Consider the following 21,694-nt stretch of genomic DNA (forward strand, 5'->3'; position numbering starts at 1 on the left):
TGAGCTTTCTGCGGCCATAAGTGATGGGCTTGCTGTAGTGTATGTCCCCTCCTGTTCAGCCCCACTGCCATGACTCTCTATAGGTCCATCACTCCTTAAAACACAAGAACAGCCATACTAGGTCAGACCAAAGGTCCATTTAGCCCAGTATCCTGTCTTCTGACAAGGGTCATTCCTAGGAGGGTGCTGGGCCCAGGACATAGGCACTGAGTTTCTAATCTGCCAGGGGGTGCTCCCCCCCCACCCTGGCTCCACCCAGGCCCTGCCCCCATTCCACTCTTTCCTCCAAGGCCCCACCCTTGCCCTGCTTCTTCTCACCCCACCTCTTCCTGCCCAGTTCTGCCTCCTCCCCCAAGTGCACTGTGCCCTTGCTTCTCTCCCCTCCCCCCCATCACCTCCTGATGCTGCAAAACATCTGATGCATGGCAGGCGGTAGGTGCTGAGAAGGAGGGGGAGGTGCTGATCAGCAGGGCCTGACAGTGGCCAGGAGGCACTGAGGGGATGGGAAGGTTCTGGTAGGGGGGCTGCCAGTGGCCACTGCTCACCTCCTCGCCCTCCCCCCTGCCCAATTGCTGCTCTCCTCCTTGCTATCCGCCTGCCTTCTCACCCCCTTCCTGCCTGTCTGCCTGCTGCTTGCCTCCCTGTTCGCCTTCTCACCCTGCTCGCCTGCCTGCCTGCCTCACCTCCCCGCCTGCCTCCTCAATATTTTACCAATTTTACCGAAGCACAGGGGCCCCTAAAGTGCAGACCCTAGGGCGATTGCCCTGATTTGCCATACCCAAGGGATGGCTCTGCTTCCAACAATGGCCAATTCCAGGTGCCCCAGAGGGAATGAACAGAACAGGAAATCTTTAAGTGATCCATCCCCTGTTGCCCATTCCTAGCTTCTGGCAAACAGAGGCTAGGGACACCATCCATCATTGCTGCTTTCCTTTCCCCGAGGATTGGCCATTGTGACACTCTGGTTTGCATCTGGAATACAGCCTTTCAGTAAGCGTGAGGACCCTGGGAAGCAGTAACATTGAAGGGGAACAAGGGGTGACAGTGAACAGCAAACTTAAATTTTTAATCTAAAATGGCAGCCAAAAACACCAGTGGGAGGCTGAAGGTTAGTTAGGTAGACATATCTTGGTCATGGAGCTGAAAGAGGCTAGGCTTGCTCTGTATGCCCCCAGGATGTTGTATTCATTCCTGGAAACTGCAGTACTGGAAAGATACTAAAGTTGAGAGAACAAAAATGATCAGGGGGATGGCGGGATTGATTGGAAAGGTAGCTATGTACTGTTTTGGTAAGAAGGTCATAGGCTTATGATTCTATCTGGTGGACAAAAGTCCCAGAGAGGATGGTACAGGGGTTTGGGGAAGGGAAATGAACTTAGAAATAATGGAATGAAATTGAGTAACAGAAAAATTAGGCTGCAAATCAGGAAAAATTTTGACAATGAAAACTACTAGGCTAAGTAATATTGTCAGGTGGGAGACTTGTTTGGGACACTTTAAAAGGAGACTGGGCAAAACTAGCTAGAAAATGTAGGCTAAGGCCTTGGCTACACAGGCGCTTTACAGCGCTGCAACTTTCTCGCTCAGGGGTGTGAAAAAAACACCCCCCCTGAGCGCTGGAAGATACAGCACTGCAAAACGCCAGTGTAAACAGTGCCGCAGCGCTGGGAGCGCTCCCATAGGGAGGTGGAGTACATGCAGCGCTGGGAGAGCTCTCTCCCAGCGCTGGCGCTGCGACCACACTCACACTTCAAAGCACTGCCACGGCAGCACTCCCGCGGCAGCGCTTTGAAGTTTCGAGTGTAGCCAAGCCCTAAGAAACAATCATTCCTTTGCAGGAGGAGGCTCGATTATAAGATAACAGATCACTTCCATATCTGACTTAGGCCCTGACTGTTCAGCATCCTACTTTCCTAGGGTGGCCAATACCCATTGCTTCAGAAGAAGTTTAAATCTACCCATAATGCACCTTAACATTGTACTGGAGAAAAGGATAAAGCTCCTTTCTAGCACTTGCCCAAATCGATACTTCCAGAACCCCGAGAGATGTCCTTCTGGTGCTGCAGCGTGAGTGTGTGTGTGAGAGAGAGAGAGAGAGAGAGAGAGTGAGAGAGAGCAGGTAGGTTCTTTTGCATACTCCAGCTGTTCTCCAGCTTGTCAAAGCAGAAAGTGCATTGTCAGCAGATAGGGTTCAAAGCGAGACAGTCAATGGGAGATTCTGCTTAGTTAATTAAATTAAAATTGGTTCTGTTTTTGCTTTCATATCTTTCTGTAGAAGGAAGTGGCCTGTCTGCTTTTCAGAGTATTTGAACTTTAGCAGTGTGGTGGTGAGAGACAGAAGTTTAAAGCAAAAGGGGTGGGGCTTTAGCAAGCACTGTACTTCCTCTTGGGGATGATCTTTAGAGAAGTTGCAACAAAAATTCCTCTCATGGGAATCAAGCGTCCCTTGTTAATAGCAGGCTATGTGAGCTCATTCCCCTTGTGAGCTCTGCCCCTGTGAGCTCTGCTGACCCACATCAGTTTCTCTGGAACATTTCCTGGAAGGAGACTGCCAAGCCACACACACTAAAGTGAGGTCCCCTCCCCGTCTCAGGTTGCTGTAATGCTAGCTAGGACTAACAACCCATCCTGACTTTTTTTTGGGGGGGAAAGGTCACAGTTTTCATGAGTTCATCTGGAAACCCATGAGGCCACCATGCAGGTTAGCGTGAATTTGTGTTACAGCGTGGTGCACCTTTTTCCTTCTTTCAGTTAAAATGATTGACCTTGCTATAGCTCTTTGTCTCCAAAGGTCTCAGAGTGCATTGCAAATTGTATGCAACAGTCGATTTGCCACTACTGCAATAGCTTTCCCTCTGGTGTGGGTCACAGGCAGCTGTTTTACCATGCTCAAGGCTGCCATCTAGAGGAAGAACAGGAGTACTTGTGGCATCTTAGGCCTGGTCTACACTACACTGTTAAACTGATTTTAACAGCGTTAAATCGATTTAATGCTGCACCTGTCCACACTACACTGCTCTTTATATCGATTTAAAGGGCTCTTTAAATCGATTTCTGTACTCCTACAAAACGAGAGGAGTAATGCTAAAATCGATATTACTATATCGGATTAGGGTTAGTGTGGACGCAAATTGAAGTTATTGGCCTCATTATTTTACAGTAGCTACCCAAAGTGCACTGCTCCAGAAATCAACGCTAGCCTTGGACCATGGACGCACACTACCGAATTAATGTGCCTAGTGTGGACGCGCACAATCGACTTTATAATATCTGTTTTATAAAATCGGTTTAAGCTAATTCGAATTTATCCTGTAGTGTAGACATAGCCTTAGAGACTAACAGTTTGAATCTCAGATGATGAGCCTACTCTTATGAGACCACAGCTATGGTGGCCATCACAGGGGATTGAGCCAGGGACCTTCGGTGCTAACCATGAGTTGTTATAGTTTGAGCTAAAGAGGCTGCCTCTCAAGCTGAGAATGGTAATGGGCCTGTATCTTCTGTGGATCAGACAAAGCACGGGACACAACACATGGGCCAGCAGGATACAAAAGTTGCAGCCTTTCAGGAAAAGAAATTACAACAATTAGTGTAACCCTTTGAAAGTGGAGGTGGAAATGGAGGGAATCAGAATGCGATTGTATAACTAGGCTAGGAGTCTGGAATTCATAGCCTTATTCGAATAAGGAAGCCCAGTATCTTTAATGAACACAAGTGATATCATGGCCTTTGCCTTTGTCTCATCTAAGAAATGGCTCACTACTCTGAGATTAAGGGGATTAGCTCAGTATTGAACAGCACTCTCTATTAAGCCATCACATCACTTCCTCTGATATCCAGGTGTTCTCATGCCATTGACACCGGCATAATTTTGAAAGCCCTATGGTTTGGGTCCTAGCTGCCTCAGGAAGCAACACCTTCCCTCTGCTCTGCCATAAGAGCTGAGATCCATTGGTGCTCAAGTCTAGATTTAAAAGCCTGCTGGTAAGGTATTCTCTTAACCCTGGAATTTCCTTCCACTTTTAGTCAGACGGAGGCAGAGTCTGTGTTGGCCTTTAGGGCACAGAATAAGATTTCTGGATCTGGACTGGAGGCAGGTGCCATTTTAGTTATATTTAGCAGTTAGGTTCTGGGGTTGAATCTGTTTTAGGTTATGAAGAGCTAATATATGTTGCATTAGATTTGTGCTAATACTCAGAGCTGGCTCTGACGGGTGCATTTTTAAGGATGGAGAAATAAAGAAATGAAGTCAAATCCAAGTCCTGCCCTTGCTCAGCTCTGCTTAGCCCGTGGGATCTGATGTGGAACAGTCAGAGGGGGGTGCAAGGCAGCAGAACAGAGGACTAAAGCGGGTGACCCTTGGGACAGAAATTCACTTGCTCCTCTTCACTGCCTAGCCATTCCATGCATTCACACAGGAGCAGCCCTAGCCATTTTGCTGGACAGGGTGGAAAATGTGTTTTGGCAACAATCTATCTTCCCCCTTCCCCAACCCCTACCCCCGCCAGCAGTCGAGCCAAAAAAGTCAGAGTTAAAATGGTCAGCCAGTCGGGGTGGCGGGGGGAGAAGGCTAGAGATAGGTCTGGAAGCTGGCACCCCCAGAGCAGTTGCCCTGCTTGCCTGCCCCTAGAACTGTCCCTGTGTTCACAGCCCATGTAGTACCTTCAAAGCACAGATGTCATCTGCTGGGAAATACAGAGCAGCAAAACATCCTGCCACCCCATTTAAAGCAGCTGTCTTCTTTCTTTCCATCACTCCTTCATGACTCTTGTTGCAGTAGGACCCAAATCCTCGCTGCTGTTCTCACTGTCACGTGGCAGCCTGCAAAGAGCCAGGCTGCGGAATGTGCCATTTCCACCTGCCTGAAACATTTATGAGGCCAATCCCGGTGGATTGCGTTTTCAATTTCAGAGCGACATGTGCTAATGTCTCCAGTGGGATTTGAGATGGGAGGCGGGGGCACAGGAGTGTAAGAAATATAGAATAATACAGGGGTCAGCAACCGTTCAGAAGTGGTGTGTCGAGTCTTCATTTATTCACTCTAATTTAAGGTTCTGTGTGCCAGTAATACATTGTAAAGTTTTTAGAAGGTCTCTTCCTATAAGTCTATACTATATAACTAAACTATTGTTGTATGTAAAGTAAATAAGGTTTTTAAAATGTTTAAGAAGCTTCATTTAAAATTAAATGCAGAGCCCCCCAGACTGGTGGCCAGTACTCAGGCAGTGTGAGTACCACTGAAAATCAGCTCGTGTGCCGCACGAGGGGGATGCAGATGCATTGAATAGGGAAAGGAAGACAGGGATAAGGGAGAGAGAGACTTGGCTGGCAGATGTGAGAGAGAGGCAGAGGCACTACCCAAGCCCCAAAAGGGGTTAGGAAGAATATTTGAGTCGAGGAGCAGCAACAATGAGCTCTGAAGGGAGACATTCCTCTCTGGCTGCAGAATTGAGGGGCTATAGCACCTAGGTTTAGAAGGAGGAGGCACACAACGGTGGGGCTAGGGGGAATGGGAGGCTCTGTGGGGCACTGGCAGACATTCAGAGGAACTCTGGGAGGGAAGGGGAGGAGGAGGGGAAACATGAGGTGCTGGCATATGTGAGGGGACCTCTGGAGACAAGGAATGTCCATGAGGTTCTGAGAAGGAATAGAGGTGCTAAGGGGATCCCCAAAGGAAAGAGGAAATGTGTGTGTGGGGCTCTGAATGGTGAGGGACTTCTGGGAGAATATAGGCTGTGGGGGACACCACATGTAGAGAAGGATATTAGAGGAGCCTTCAGGGCAGTGGGGAAGGAAGGGAGGATGCAGGAGCAGGCCTTGAGGCCAAAGGCCTTGCTTCTGAGGAATAGGGGGAGGTGCCAAGCTCCCACACCTCCCAATAACATCAGTGGGAGCTGAGGACACACAGTGCTTCATGTGATCAGAGCCATAATTCTTACCTAATGAATTAAGTTCCTTGATGCACCCCTTCCTGACTCTCACTGAAGTGCGTGCATGTGTGTTTGTAAAATTGTCCTGTTCCCTGGATGGCAGGATGTTGAATCTACATCTTCACAGACAAATGCTTCTGCCTACCTGAGCTTCTCCTGACCATCATAGCTGGGATTAAAGATCCTAGAGCTGATTTCCATCCTCCCCAGTCCTCTGTATGTTCAAAATATGGCAATGCCATTCAGCTTTCTCTGCTATGGTGGCCAGCAAAGAGTACAGCTGTCCCAGTTGAATGTATGGGGGGCGGGGTTGGGTGACCAGATGTCCCAATTTTATAGGGACAGTCCTGATATTTGGGGCTTTGTCTTATACAGGTGCCAATTACTCCCCACCCCCTTCCTGATTTTTTCATCCTTGCTATCGGGGGTGGGAGGTGCTCTAGGACAGGATGCAGGAACCATCTATACGGACAACAGATTCTCCCTTGCCAGCTCCTCTATCCCACCCCAAAATGACTATCAGATCCCAGCCATAAGGCAACAGCTCCCCAGTCCAGCCCCACAGCTTCTGGGATGGGATAGTTTCTCTATATCCTTGGCACCTGCTGTCTAAGAGAGTGAATGAGAGCCTGAAAAGGGAAATAAGGGAAGGAGAAAAGTCCCCAAAGATCCTGCTTTGTGGCTAGTCTCCTTATCTCAAGTATCAGAGGGGTAGCCGTGTTAGTCTGGATCTGTAAAAACATCCAACTACAAAACCAGTTTCTCCTCCCTTGGTTTTCACACCTCAGCTGCTAGAACAGGGCCTCATCCTCCCTGATTGAACTAACCTCGTTATCTCTAGCCTGCTTCTTGCTTGCATATATATACCTGCCCCAGGAAATTTCCACTACATGCATCCGACGAAGTGGGTATTCACCCACAAAAGCTCATGCTCCAAAACGTCTGTTAGTCTATAAGGTGCCACAGGACTCTTTGCTGCTTTCCCTATCTCAAGTAAACAGTCCTTTAGAAAGCAGAATGTGGGTGTGTGGGTGTCATAACCTAGTCCCAGATTTGGACCTTAGCGTCCAAAATATGGGGGTTAGCATGAAAACCTCCAAGCTTAGTTACCAGCTTGGACCTGGTAAAGCTGCCACCACCCAAAAAATTAGTGTTTTGGGGCACTCTGGTCCCCACAAAAACCTTCCCTGGGGACCCCAAGACACAAATCCCTTGAGTCTCACAACAAAGGGAAATAAACCTTTTCCCTTCCCCCCTCCAGGTGTTCCTGGAGAGATACACAGAAGCAAACTCCGGGAATCTAAACAGAGGGATTCCACCCTCCCCGTTTCCAGCCTTGGAAAACAGAAGTACCGAGAGCTAATCTCTCTTCCCCCCCCCCCCCACCCAGAGGGAATGCAAAGTCAGGCTAGTAAATTTAACACACACAGATTTCCCCCTGACTTCTTCCTCCCACCAATTCCCTGGTGAGCACAGACTCAATTCCCTGGAGTTCCCCACTAAAGAAAAACTCCAACAGGTCTTAAAAAGAAAGCTTTATGTAAAAAGAAAGAAAAATACATAAGAAATGGTCTCTCTGTATTAAGGTGACAAATACAGGGTCAATTGCTTAAAAGAAATATGAATAAACAGCCTTATTCAAAAAGAATACAATTCAAAACACTCCAGCAACTATACCATGTAAATACAAAAGAAAAAAACAATAACTCCTATTGTATTATGGTCTCTGTACTCACAACTTGGAAACAGAAGATTAGAAAGCAGGAAATAGAGAAATCCTTCCCATAGCCGAGAGGGAGATAGGCACAAGACCAAGAATAAAAGGACTCACACACAAACTTCCCTCCACCCAGATTTGAAAAAGTCCTGTTTCCTGATTGGTCCTCTGGTCAGGTGTTTCAGATTACTTCTTTCCAGGTGAAAGAGACGTTAACCCTTAGCTATCTGTTTATGACATGCCCCCCAAATTGCAGACAGTGGGGAAGCTCACTGGCGGCGATTTCCTTCTAGAACTTTAAAATAAACAGATTAATACAACACATACACCTTTACATATACCACTAAGTATATAACTAACAGACTTTTACATTTTAAGAACACTTTTTAACTACTGGATTTTGGGAAACTCTCACGGGAGAGTGCATCAGCTACTTTGTTAGAAGCTCCTGAGATGTGCTGAATTTCAAAATTAAAATCTTGTAGAGCTAAACTTCAACGAAGAAGTTTCTTGTTGTTCCCCTTGGCAGTATGAAGCCACTTTAGTGCAGCATGGTCAGTTTGTAGCTGGAACTGTCGTCCCCAAACATATGGGCGTAGCTTTTCCAGGGCGTACACAATGGCGTAGCATTCCTTTTTACTGACTGACCAGTGACTTTTCCTTTCAGACAGTTTCTTGCTGAGAAACACGACAGGATGGAAGTTGTGATTCGTTGCTTCCTGCATGAGTACTGCTTCTATTCCACGCTCAGATGCATCCGTGGTTATTAGGAATGGCTTGTTAAAGTCCGGGGCCCTGAGCACAGGGTCAGACATGAGCGTCACCTTAAGCTGGGTAAAGGCCTTTTGACACTTATGAGTTCAGTTAACTGCATTTGGCTGGGTCTTTTTGGTCAGGTCGGTCAGTGGGGCAGCGATTTGGCTGTAGTGTGGTACAAATCGCCTGTAGTACCCGGCCAAGCCTAAGAAGGATTGGACCTGTTTCTTTGACTTTGGGACAGGCCACTTTTGGATAGCATTCACCTTGGCCTGTAGGGGGTTTATGGTTCCTCGACCTACCTGGTGCCCCAGGTAAGTCACTCTGTTTTGGCCTATTTGACACTTTTTGGCCTTAACAGTTAGTCCGGCCTGCCTGATGCGCTCAAAGACCTTTTTCAGGTGTAGTAGGTGTTTGGGCCAGGAGTTCGAAAAAATGGCCACATTATTGAGGTAGGCAACTGCATATTCTCCCAGTCCTGCTAGTAGACCATTTACCAGCCTCTGGAAGGTGGCGGGTGCATTTTGTAGCCCGAAAGGAAGGACATTAAATTCATACACCCCTGCATGGGTGACGAATGCTGACCTCTCCTTGTCAGGTTCATCTAGCGGTACTTGCCAGTACCCCTTGGTTAAGTCTATTGTAGAGATGAACTGGGCACGTCCCAGCTTCTCCAATAGCTCATCGGTGTGTGGCATTGGATAGTTGTCCGGACGAGTTACCGCATTTAGCTTACGGTAGTCCACACAAAAGCGTATTTCCCCATCTGGTTTGGGTACCAGAACCACTGGAGATGCCCATGCACTGGTAGATGAGCGGATTATACCCATCTGTAGCATGTTCTGGATTTCCCGTTCTATAGCAGCTTGGGCATGAGGAGACACCCGGTAGGGTGGGGTTCTAATGGGATGAGCATTACCCGTGTCAATGGAGTGGTATGCCCATTCAGTCCGTCCTGGGGTGGCTGAGAACAATGGGGTGAAGCTAGTGCACAGCTCCTTGATTTGTCGCCGCTGCAGACGTTCCAGGGTGGTTGAGAGGTTCACCTCTTCCACGCCACCGTCTTTTTTCCCGTCATAGTAGACACCGTCAGGCCACTCAGCATCATCTCCCTGGACTGTAAACTGACAAACCTGTAAGTCTCTGGAATAGAAAGGCTTGAGAGAATTAACATGGTACACTCTGGGCTTTAGTGAGGAATTGGGAAATGCTATGAGATAGTTCACAGTTCCCAGGCGCTCTTGGACCGTGAATGGCCCTTCCCATGATGCTTCCATCTTATGGGCCTGTTGCGCCTTCAAGACCATAACCTGGTCTCCTACCTTGAAGGAACGTTCTCTGGTATGTTTGTCATACCAGGCCTTTTGCTCTTCCTGAGCATCCTTTAGGTTCTCTTTAGCAAGGGCTAAGGAGTGTCGGAGGGTGCTTTGTAGGTTGCTTACAAAGTCCAGAATGTTAGTTCCTGGAGAAGGCGTAAACCCCTCCCATTGCTGCTTTACCAACTGTAATGGCCCCTTAACCTCGTGACCATACACAAGTTCAAATGGTGAAAACCCTAAACTGGGATGTGGTACAGCCCTGTCGGCAAACAGCAACTGCTGCAACACTAGGTCCCAATTACTGGAGTGTTCATTGACAAATTTACGTATCATGGCCCCCAAAGTTCCATTAAACCTTTCCACCAGGCCATTGGTTTGATGGTGGTACGGGGTGGCAACCAAGTGGTTCACCCCATGAGTTTCCCACAGTTTTTCCATGGTCCCTGCCAGGAAATTAGATCCTGAATCTGTAAGGATGTCGGAGGGCCAACCTACCCTGGCAAAAATGTCTGTTAGGGCCAGGCACACAGTGTTAGCCCTGGTGTTGCCTAGAGCTACAGCTTCCGGCCATCGGGTAGCAAAGTCCACGAAAGTCAGTACGTACTGCTTTCCTCTGGGCGTCTTTTTTGGGAAAGGACCCAGAATATTTTATGACAGTGGGGTATGTTTGCAAGGAGGATGGGAGGACTACACGAGAGACTGCATTTTATTGCTTTCCCAATTGATTTAGCAACAGGTGATGCAATCAGAACTAAGCCCCATAAACAGAGACTGCTTTAGTAGGATACACCTCAGTATCATTCCAACCGGAGACGGTTGCAGAATTGAAAAGGCATTAAGATGTTTCTTTTGTCGGCACTAGAGCCATTCAGCACTTAATTGAACAATTACCAGGTATAATGACTAGGGACATTCAGAAACACATTACCACATTTCTAGTTATTAACCAAGGCAGACAGATGAGGCAGGAAGTGTTAGTGAAACCCATGCTGGCTCTTTAGTTTGTCTGAGATGAAAGGCCCTCATTGTTCAGTTTCCAAAGCTGCGCTTTTGTGTTAATTTATCTTCTCATCCCCACCCCACTGCTCCACCAAAGACAACGGGCACCAGTGGGGATCTTCATTCCCTGTTTGTCCCCCTCCATTTTCAGCTTGTGGCATCAGTCCTATGCCAGCAATGCCACCTGGAGGGCCCACCTACCACTGTGTGAAGGGAATAAACATCAAGAAGGCAGATGAATTGTTTGGGATGGTACACAGGGGTCTAACTAGAAGTAATGGGATTGACTAGCTGGGGAAATTTACAGACAGTGAGATAGCTGAACAGTCTCCCAAGGGAAGGACTGGAAGCCCCATCGCTTGAGAAAATTGGCGTGATGAAAGTATGGGAAATATGCCTGAAAAGGAACAATCCTGCCTGGGCAGGGAGATGGCTGGGTGACTGTAACAGGGTGACTGTCCCTTTAAGGGTAGTAAGGACTGTAGTGATCAGTCAACACCTCTTCAGTGGTATGACCTTTAAGTTCTGGGACTTTGTTTTCCCTAGATCTTCATCCACTCTACAGAGCTAGCGGTTGGAAGAAGGAAGATGATCCCAGGACAATAGTTAAGGCTTAGGGAAAACCCAGGTTTTTGTTTCTTTAAGGGCCTCGGACCAGGAGCCTTACGGAGTGGGCGAGGCAGGGCTCTGCTCTTTCCCATTGAACTGGGACGCGCTCTTGGAAGAGGACTGGATATGTTCAGTTTCTACCAAGGTCAGAAGGTAGTGCCTGATGAACTCTCCTAGTCTGCGGATAAAGGGACTGACTTGGGGAAGGGCCAGCTGGAGGAGAAGCTGGCTGTGGCTCTACAGCTGGCCTCAGTTATAACTCCAGCTCCTGTTTTAAGGGGAGAGAGAGACAGAATCTGAAGTACAAGCCAGCTCTGGGACAAGGGCAAGGGCCTTCTGAGCAGGGAAAAAACTGCCCTCCAGGACACTTACATGAGCCCAGAGTGGGTGTGAACTTAAGCAACTAAAGAAGTTGCCCTCTGTAGAATGAGTTAATAAAATAGCTTCCACAAACGTTTAAACTCCTCTAGGCTGGGTAACTGACTGATCTGGTCTGAAAGAACAGAAGCAGGGTACTGCAGAGCCACACTTGGCCAGCAGGAGGTGCTGCAAGTCAGGCAAGTCCTTTGACAGTGACCATGGAGCTCTTCTGTCTCTGACCTGTGACTCTCACTGGGGCATTCTTTTAGCCCTGGTGGTCGGATAGGTAGGTCTGTGCAGATTGGTTTGCTGTAGGATTGCTCGTGCTTCAATGTGTGTACACAGGCTTGTTCTTGTAGGGTTGCTTCTGAAGGCTGAGTTGGACACACAGCTTTGTTATTGTAAGGTTGCTTATGAGGGCTTTTGTCATAAACAGATAGCTAAGGGTTAACGTCTCTTTCACCTGGAAATAAGTATCTGAAGCACCTGACCAGAGGACCCCAATCAGGAAACAGGATTTTTTCAACTCTGGGTGGAGGGAAGTTTGTGTGTGAGTCCTTTGTTCTTGGTCTTCTGCCTACTCTCTCTCAGCTATGAGAAGTGATTTCTGTTTCCTGCTTTCTAATCTTCTGTTTCCCAGTTGTAAGTACAAAAGATCAGATAGTGATTTATATGTTTTTTTTGTATTTACATGTCTATAGTTGCTGGAGTGCTTTGAATTGTATTCTTTTTGAATAAGGCTGTTTATTCAATATTCTTTTAAGCAAATGACCCTGTATTTGTCACCTTAATACAGAGAGACCATTTTTATGTATTTTTCTTTCTTTTTATATAAAGCTTTCTTTTAAGACCCTGTTGGAGTTTTTCTTTAGTGGGGAACTCCAGGGAATTGAGTCTGCAGCACACCAGGGAATTGGTGGGAGGAAGAAGTCAGGGGGAAATCTGTGTGTGTTAGATTTACTAGCCTGACTTTGCATTCCCTCTGGGTGAAGAGGGAAGTGCTTGTGTTTCCAGGCTGGAAACGGGGGAGGGTGAAATCCCTCTGCTTAGATTCACAGAGTTTGCTTCTGTGTATCTCTCCAGGAACACCTGGAGGGGGGAAGGGAAAAGGTTTATTTCCCTTTGTTGTGAGACTCAAGGGATTTGGGTCTTGGGGTCCCCAGGGAAGGTTTTTGTGGGGACCAGAGTGCCTCAAAACACTCTAATTTTTTGGGTGGTGGCAGCTTTACCAGGTCCAAGCTGGTAACTAAGCTTGGAGGTTTTCATGCTAACCCCCATATTTTGGACGCTAAGGTCCAAATCTGGGACTAGGTGTATGACAGCTTTGCAAAGGAAAAGCAAGTTCAAAGATTTTTTTAAACAACTACCTAAACATTGCAAGGACTCTAAAAGAAAGGAGATTGGAATTGGGGCTGGGCGTCTTTCAGAATGTGGGATTTCTAACACCTGAACAGAGCCTTTTATGTGTAATTTCAGACTTGTTCCCCCTGGCTTCGTAAGCCATCATTTCAGGAAATATTTCCCTTTCCTGCTGGTGTTCTAGTACTGGTAGCTACCATAGTAACTTCTTTTTTTTTCCCCTCTTGATTTAGAGAGCAAGCTAAGAGTAAACACAGAAGATAGATCCCTGGAGATCTCTGGTAGCGCAGACACAGAAATCGAATGCAATGTCATATCACTGACCCAGAGGGATTCTCAGTTAGCCATTACTTGGTATTTCCTACCGCCTTCTCCAGCTGATGCAGCCCCACTGCAAATTGTGAGGACCAACTACAGCAACATCCTGGACTACGGGGCAGAGTTCAGCTCTGCTATGCAGAAATCTAAATTCCACAGCGAGAGGGTCTCCAGCAACCTGTTCTGGCTGCGTATTCTGTCTGTGAATCATGGTGACCGTGGCAGGTATTACTGCCTGGTAGAGGAGTGGCTGTGGTCAGCAGACCGTGGCTGGTACAATCTTGGAAAGAAGGAATCAGGAAAGACGATGCTGGAGTTCAAGGTTTCAGGTAAATATGCTGTCCCAGAACGGATCCCTGAAGCATGAACTCGGCTTTCATTTATCATAGCATGTATGGCCATAAGAAGCAAAGGCTGGCTCCCCAGCTGCACTGAGCTCATGCTTGACACGGCTGCGGTGGGAGGCCTTCCTTGATCAATTACGCAGGGATTGCTTCTTCCAACCTCCATCATGTCCTCTCCCTGGCCTGGTGTGTCCTGCAGGCTGGAGCCCTGAGCCAGCTATTAGGAACACTGTGGTGCAGGAGTCACCTGCCCAAGGGAGCAGGTGGGGCTATGGAGGCAGGGGCTGGAGCCCTGGCTGAGCACTATGGGCGGGAGTTAGGATGTATGGTAGGAGGAGCCCCAAGCGCCTCACACAGGAGCAGGTCACGTGACTTCCCATCAACCCTGAAAAGAAATGGGGGCCCTTTAACAGGCATCCACACTGACGCCCCTCCCCTCCACACACGTACTGTATGGAGACCCAGATCAGCCTCGAACAAGCCTGTGTGTGTGTCTTCGAGCTGTGGAACACAGCCCCTAAATGTAGGCCTTTTCTGCTTGCCTCCCACACCAGAAAACAAGCTCCATGTTGAAAAAACAAACCGCAGCATCACAGCCACTGGGAATGAGGACGTGACCCTGAGCTGCCTCCTGCAGGGCCCCTCCCAACCAGCCTCTCTCTTCTCTGCCATCTGGTTCCATGGTTTGGAACATTCTGGGATGAAAACCCTGGTGAAAGTGCACACCAGTGGCATGGTGGAATATGCTGAGGAGGAGATGGTAGACAGGCTGCACTTTCTCCGCACATCCTCCGGTGACTTCAGCCTGACACTGCGGAGCGTGGAGCCAGGCGACACTGGGGTGTACTGCTGCCAGGTGCAGGAGTGGCACCAGGATAGCAGTGGCGCTTGGGTTCATTGGGCATCAGAACTGTCAGGGTACACGAGGCTCACTGCGCTGCCTCCAGGTAACGCTCCCCACCCCCCGGGACATTCCCAGTTCCCCTGCATATGACGTTCCCCATCTCAGCAAACATTTGCTGCGTCTCTGCAACATTCCCATGCAGCCAGGGTCGCTGCAGGGTCGAGAAAGGGGAGCACAACTGGAATAGCAGAGATGACTGCAAGTTAAGTATCAGTTGTGCTGTCTGTTGCAGGAATAGCCTGCTGCAGGGAAGGGAGCTAGGCTAAGAAGTGCATGGAGTACTGCTGGCTGGTACGTAGGAGCTGGGTAGCGCAGACTCTGGAAGGGAGGGGATTTCGGGGTTTGGCCTGCAAGGTGCTGAGCACTGACTACAATCCAGCAAAACACTTAAGCACATGCTGAGCTTGAAGCATGTGAACAACCCCACTGACTTCCAAGGGACTATTCTTGTGCTTAAGTGTTTTGCTGGATTGGGACCGACCGCTTCGTGCCTTGTGAAATCAGGCCCTCACAGTCCTAACTTGAATCTTGGAGTTTGAACCTGGGTTCTCATTAGGCTCAGTCTTTTGGAAAAAATCAGAAAAACCAGGGCTTTCATTCCATTTGGATGAACTCTTGGGTGGTCATTTGAATCTCTAGAGATTGTAAAAAGCCCCTGGAAATCCCCTGGGAACAGGCTTTCTTGGTGATGCCTCCAGTTCTGTCTGTTTCCAGTGAGGCCAACTATGAGAACAACCTTCCTTTGGGGAGTAAACTGCAAGGCCCCCCAGAGGATTCAGGGGGCCTGGGGCAAAGCAATTTTGGTGGCCCTTTCCATAAAAAAAAAGTTGCAAAACTATAGAATATTATATTCTTGTGGGGGCCCAGGGCTTGGGGCAAATTGCCCCATTTGCCCCCTCCTCTTGGTGGCCCTGGTAAAATGGAGTGTGTTCAAGGCCTGGATAAAATTCAGAAACGCAGAGGGATTCTGCAGCAATGAAACTGAATAAACAGAACCAAAGATTTCAAACTTGTTTAGGGAGGTGCTGAAGATTTGTAAAATGCATCACCCGTCTGTGGTTAGGATCCTCAGTCATCCTTGTAACTGGATGCTAGCTTTCTGTTGTACTAGGATGTTTATTTCACTAGCTATTCCTTTGTATGTATTATTTATTAACCGTCGCTGTTGCTGAGTGAAATAGTAATTGCTGAAAAATTGCCATGGAATTTGCTTATGTATTTTTGCCAAGTAGTTTTGCATCCTCACTGTTTTGATTTCCACAAAATTACAAGAGACTGGATATTTTTCACAGAGAAGCGCACAGACTTGGAAGTGACACTCACTTGAAAAATGTGTGTATACTGGTGAGGTTGCATCCCACAGGATGTGTGATCTAGAGGAATGAGCCAGGATATCTTAAATTCTAGACCCTCTGCTAACACTCCCTGGCCTGAAGAATTCTTACATAGTACTTTTACTTTTACGAGGTAGGGTAAATTCCTCCCATTTTACAGATGGGAGAATTGAGCCTCAGAGTGATGAAGTGATTTTCCCAGTGAAACACGGAAAGTCAATGTCAGAACCAAGACTTGACATCAGGTTGCTTGACTCCTAGGTCCTGCTTAACTCACTAGACCTCATGGGCTTCCAGGCTAATCACTTCCCGAAAAATCCTAAATCAAAAAACCAACATATACAGCCCCAAACTCATGAACAACCCTATAGCAGCATGCCTGGGTGTTTATAGGATAAAGGGGAAAACTAAAGGAAACAAACAAAGATACTTAGAATATACCAAAGGGACCATTCTGATCATCTGTGCTAAAGCGGGCCAGAGGTGACATTTCTGTGGCCTGTGTTATGCAGGACGTTGGAAACTGCTGATTTGCCAAACTTGAAAGTTTATTGTTAAGATTGTGAGTGGGAAAGAGAGACTCACCCGATTGGTTGATCTGGGATGTGGGAGACCTACATTCAAGCCCCTGCTCTGAATAAGGAAAAACAGGGACATGAATGTAGTTCTCCCATGTCTTGTGCATCCCAGGTGAGTGCCATAACCACTGGGCTATTAGCTATAATCTCCCATTAGTGCTGTGAATACTGAACAGCAGGAGGTGTAAGTACAATTAGCTGCTGTGTTCAATTGTTTTCTGTTTTTTGCAGAGTCAACAATTTCTTCCAGGGTCTGTTCATCTCCATCACTGCTCCACTTCATCCTAATCTACCCCTTGATTCTGTTCCTTGGCCTGACAGCTGCTCTCCTCTACTTGTATGTCAAGAACAGGCAAGCCCACAAGGAATCGATCTATCAAAGGAAAGGAAAAGAGCTGTGGGTGGATTTTAAAGGGGCTGGAGATGTTGAGCCCACTTATTCTGACCATAATAATGTGGAGGAAGAGATGAAGAATCTGAAGGAGGAATAGATGGACTGAATGCTCAGGCGGCATGCGTGGGGAAGGAACCGTGTGCTGCTGTTCAGCATCACATGCTCTGAACTTTGAAAATGTGCATTTTCCTTCAGTCACCTTAACGTGGCAAAGTAAGAAAGTGATAAGAGACAGATTGGAAGGCTAAGGTAATTGGGACTGGAGCTTTCTTGCCTTTCTACTTGCATAGGTGCCTCTGTGGCTCTCCTCCCATAATGGTAGTTTCCGAGGCCTTGATAATATTAATCAGTTTATCCTTACAAAAGCCCTGTGAAAAAGGAAAGTACTATGCCCATTTGACAGATGGAGTGTTGAGACTGAGAGATTAAGGCTGAGATTTCAAAGGGATTTGGACATCTAATTCCTGTTAACTTTAATGGGAATAAGGCATCTAAATTCAAGATGCAACTTTGAAAATCTCAGCCTAAGGGACTTGGCCAAGGTCCAACAGGAGGGCTGTGGTAGAACTGCGACCTGAACCCACATCTCCCAAGTCCTAGTCCAGTGCCTTAGCCAACTTTCATCTTACATTGGCTGGCTCTGGTGTAGTGGTCAGTGGCTAGTGGCCAAAAGTCATTAACAACTTCTTCTTGAATGGTCTATGAGAGATGAGTTGGTGGATCTTAATCCAGTTCTCAGGGGAAAGGAGTTCTCACGTCAATAATCACAACTCCAGCTGGCACCAGTTGGCCTTCTTGTTGGCAATGGTATCTGAGTGGGTCCTGGTGACTGGACTCCCCTCCCCTTTCAGAGAGTGGTCCCTCAAGGGCAGGAGGGAGGCACAGTGGCAGACCGGTGGTGGTGGTGGTGGTGGGTAGAATCTAGAGTCGCTCCTATTGCTGGGCCTCTGCAGTGCATAAGTAGAGGCCTTCACTCTCCAATGCTGTCCATCTAGTGTATTTCACCAGCATTAACTTCATTCCAAAAACGTAAATGTAAAAAGCCCCTCTATTTCCCAGCCCATCCCACCCTCAACTTTACTAGAACACCTCTGTCCAATGCATGCTATGAATACCACTCATTCCGCTAGTCATAGTGCAAAACATGACCTGACTACCCTGCTCCACCTGCTAATTTAAACCCCAGTTGCACCAGCTATGGCATGGAACAGAGCTGATAGGCTCTATATTAGGGGACTGCTGGCTGATACTGAAAAGATGTCCATGTGGAAAACACCAAGCACCTTGGAAAGGTTTCCAAGAAAAGGTCTTATTGTCCCAGCAAGGGAGTTATATGGAGCTGGGGATCACAGAAACAGCAGCTGCCAGGCTAGCTCAGTGTCACTCAAGTAATCCCTTTGATGTGGCACTTTCTATTTCCATCCTTTTATTGGTTGACTCTGGAGAAAGCTGAATCTAACTCTCCATGGCTGGCAGGACGGCTGGGATGATGCAGCACCTTTCAGCAATGACTTTGGCAAAATTCATCTCCAGTTCTTTCAGTGCAATGCACTGTATGTGTCCAGACTAGCCTGTAAGCTGCTTATGGCAGGGACTGCGCACATAACTAATACGTAAGTGGGAAATTGGGAGATCCCAGAGCTGTGTGGTAGTGTTTCAACTGTGATTCTGCTACCACATGGCCCCTCCCACCAGGCTGCACTGGTTCTTTGGACAGCAGTTTTCAGAGCCAGTCGGGCATGCCTCAGAGCCCGTCAGCACAAGGAAGTGAGAGATCCCAGAGGTTCTAACCTAAATCTAGAGAATATGTCTCTGCTCTTTACACTGAATGGACAGACGGACCCACAGAACTACGGTCTTGGAACACTATCCGTGTATATGTGATCACTGATTTCTCTTCTCCTGCAGTATCACCTATGCCCTGATTCCCCGCAGTTAGTGTTAATTCTTATTAAAAATGAACAAATGAGTTGTTATATTTGCCTTACAATTATATTTTTCAAATCATACACTCAAATAAGCATTAAAACCAAATAAGGATTGGTTGGCTCAGGGGGCTGGTACTAATGGAATATGCAGCCTTTTTTCTCTAGGTTGCTGGCTCCAATCCAGATCCATTTGGTCTCGATTGAAAGTCTCTGCCATCTGATTGATGCTAGGAACTGAGTGTGTGTGAGAGAGATTTCAGTCCAGTCGTTAGTGGAGAAGTGTGCCCGCTTCCCAAACCCCTCATCACAATTTGCGTTAACTTCGGTTGGCATTGGGTCCCAGTGGGTGAGGCACATTAGCAGGGGATTGTACTGGGGGCAGCCTGTCCTGCTGCTACACATGCTTATACCTATTTTATAGACAAATAGGTTCCAGTCTCCAGTTTCTGATGGGAGGGTCATGAGGGCATTAGAGGCCCCGTGACCACTGAGCTTGTTGCATTTTTATTGGTGTTTAAATAGCAGATCCTAACATCCCATTGGCACAGTAGCCTCCTGGAGAATTCCACAGCCAGGCTGGGTGGGCTTCTTTGCTGTCATCCAGATGTTTGTTGAAAATGTTTTGAAATCTGCTAAAATAAAACCGATTGCACCTTGTATATCAGTGTTTATTCCGGGGGAGGGGGGGATTATTCCCTTCCTCCTGCTGCCCCACCGTTGCCTGACTAGCTACAGGCCGATCCTTACAGCACTTCCTTCATCTCTGGGTTGGGAGGCTTAATTAAAGCTTGTAGTGTGCTCTGAGAGCCTTGATTAGGTGGGGCTGGAGAAGCACAGCACCTTGTTGTTTTGAATTTCCTGGCTTTGCTGAGTTTCAGCCAAACCTTTGACTTTATTTTAACACATTTGATTTTCTTCCATGAGTGAACTGACTTATCACTCCTAAAAAACTCCCAAGTTTTCCTGTTTTTAAAGTGACCTTTTTGCCCAGCACTGTGTGAGAAGGAAAGAGACAGGGGGCTGCCAGAAACCTACTTAGCACAGGAATGGAAATGGGGGAGGAGCCAACTTTGTGTATCCTCTGTTCTGGCCCCAGGTGTAACTTAGATTAGCCTCCAGGCTTCTCTAACTTATGTTTAGCTGCACCTGCCCCATAGGGAGCATTGCAGCAACTAAGAATAATCGGAGAGTGTAACAGTGCTGCTGCCCCTCCTTGCTTTCTGTCCTGCCTTGGGAATTCCCTGGGCTAGGGATATAACACGGTGGGCCAATCTACTGCCTTTATGACCCTTTGACACCACAAAGCAGTATAACAGTGGGGATGTTAGAAGGCGATGGAGAGTGCGGCCAGAATAAATCAGTCAGCTGTTAGTCAGGTTCGTCAAAGCTGCCATAGAAATAAGCTCATCAGAGCAAGATGGGAAGTGAGCCTGTATCTCTAGACTTGTCTGTCGGTAGAAAAGGAAGAAATCAAAGGAAGGTTTTCTTCAGTGAGCGATTCCCTGTTTCTAAGCTCTCTTTCCTGGGGTGTGAGGAAGGGGGCTTGGATGTCCAAGGAAGCGAGATGGAAATGGTGGTGGGAAGGAGAGAACCAGTTTGGATCAAACAAACAGACCCAGCTCTTCAATGGTCAACCCTGAAGTTCAGCTAACGATTTGCAAGCTGCGTTCCCTTGTTACAGTTGTTAGAGGCAAGCTGCCTTTGGAGAGAAGCAGAAATGCCACAATGGAGATCAGCTTTACATGCTGCTACCCCAATGGATCTTTCTCAGGGTGGGGCAGATGATCACGGAGGGTTAGAAAGGAGCTGTGGGGCTGTCATGGTACAATTCCCCACTCTGAACCTTAGCGTCCAAAAGATGGGGTACCAGCATGAATTCCTCTAAGCTCAATTACCAGCTTAGAACCTGTAGTGCTGCCACCAACCAGGAATTCCAGTGCCTGGTACACTCTGGTCCCCCCAAAACCTTGCCCGGGGACCCCCAAGACCCAGACCCTCTGGATCTTAACACAAGGAAAGTAAACCCTTTCCCTCGCCGTTGCCTCTCCCAGGCTTCCCCTCCCTGGGTTACCCTGGAAGATCACTGTGATTCAAACTCCTTGAATCTTAAAAACAGAGAGGAAAATTTACCTTCCTCCCTCCTTCTCTTTCCCCCTCCCAGACTCTTCCTGAGAGAAAGTAATCCTGACACAGAGAGAAATTAGCCTCTCTCTCCCACTTCCCTCCTTTATCCCCACCAATTCCCTGGTGAATCCAGACCCAGTCCCCTGGAGTCTCACCAGAATAAAAAAAAATTAGGTTGTTAAAAAAGAAAAACTTTTAATTAAAGAAAGAAAAAACAGTAAAAATTGTCTTTGCAAATTAAAAAAAAAAATGGAATAGGTACAGGGTCTTTCAGCTACAGACACTGGGAATACCCTCCCAGCCTAAGTATACAAGTACAAATTAAAATCTTTTCAGCCAAATACCAATTTGAACTCCTTTCAGCCAAATACACATTTGCAAATAAAGAAAACAACCATAAGCCTAACTCACTCTATCTACCTCGTACTCACTAGTCTGGATCTATAAGAACCTGTATCAGGGAGATTGGAGGGAAACCTGGTTGCACATCTGGTCCCTCTGAGCCCCCAGAGTGAACAACAACCAAACACTAGCAGCACACACAAAAACTTCCCTCCCTCAAGATTTGAAAGTATCCTGTCCTCTAATTGGTCCTCTGGTCAGGTGACAGCCAGGCTCACTGTTCTTGTTAACCCTTTCCAGGCAAAAGAGATATGAAGCACTTCTGTTCTATTAACTCTTAACTATCTGTTTATGACAGGGGCACTGGGTGCCCTGGACT

At 47.4% G+C, this 21,694-nt stretch overlaps 1 protein-coding gene across 4 annotated transcripts in view; it reads left to right on the plus strand.

The window, feature by feature from the left end:
- The window catches only part of CD101 (CD101 molecule), a 36,678-nt gene extending 17,174 nt beyond the window's left edge, over positions 1-19,504 (plus strand). For all 4 annotated transcript variants that reach the window (XM_050957198.1, XM_050957203.1, XM_050957201.1 and 1 more), the window contains 3 exons: positions 13,283-13,696; positions 14,266-14,658; positions 16,759-19,504. In XM_050957198.1, the coding sequence (XP_050813155.1) occupies positions 13,283-13,696; positions 14,266-14,658; positions 16,759-17,018 (1,067 nt within the window). In that variant the 3' untranslated portion in view covers positions 17,019-19,504. The remainder of the gene's footprint in view (positions 1-13,282; positions 13,697-14,265; positions 14,659-16,758) is intronic.
- Positions 19,505-21,694: the final 2,190 nt, after the last annotated feature.

This window comes from Gopherus flavomarginatus, chromosome 1 (genome assembly GCF_025201925.1).
Source record: "Gopherus flavomarginatus isolate rGopFla2 chromosome 1, rGopFla2.mat.asm, whole genome shotgun sequence".
NCBI classification, from domain to species: Eukaryota; Metazoa; Chordata; order Testudines; family Testudinidae; genus Gopherus; species Gopherus flavomarginatus.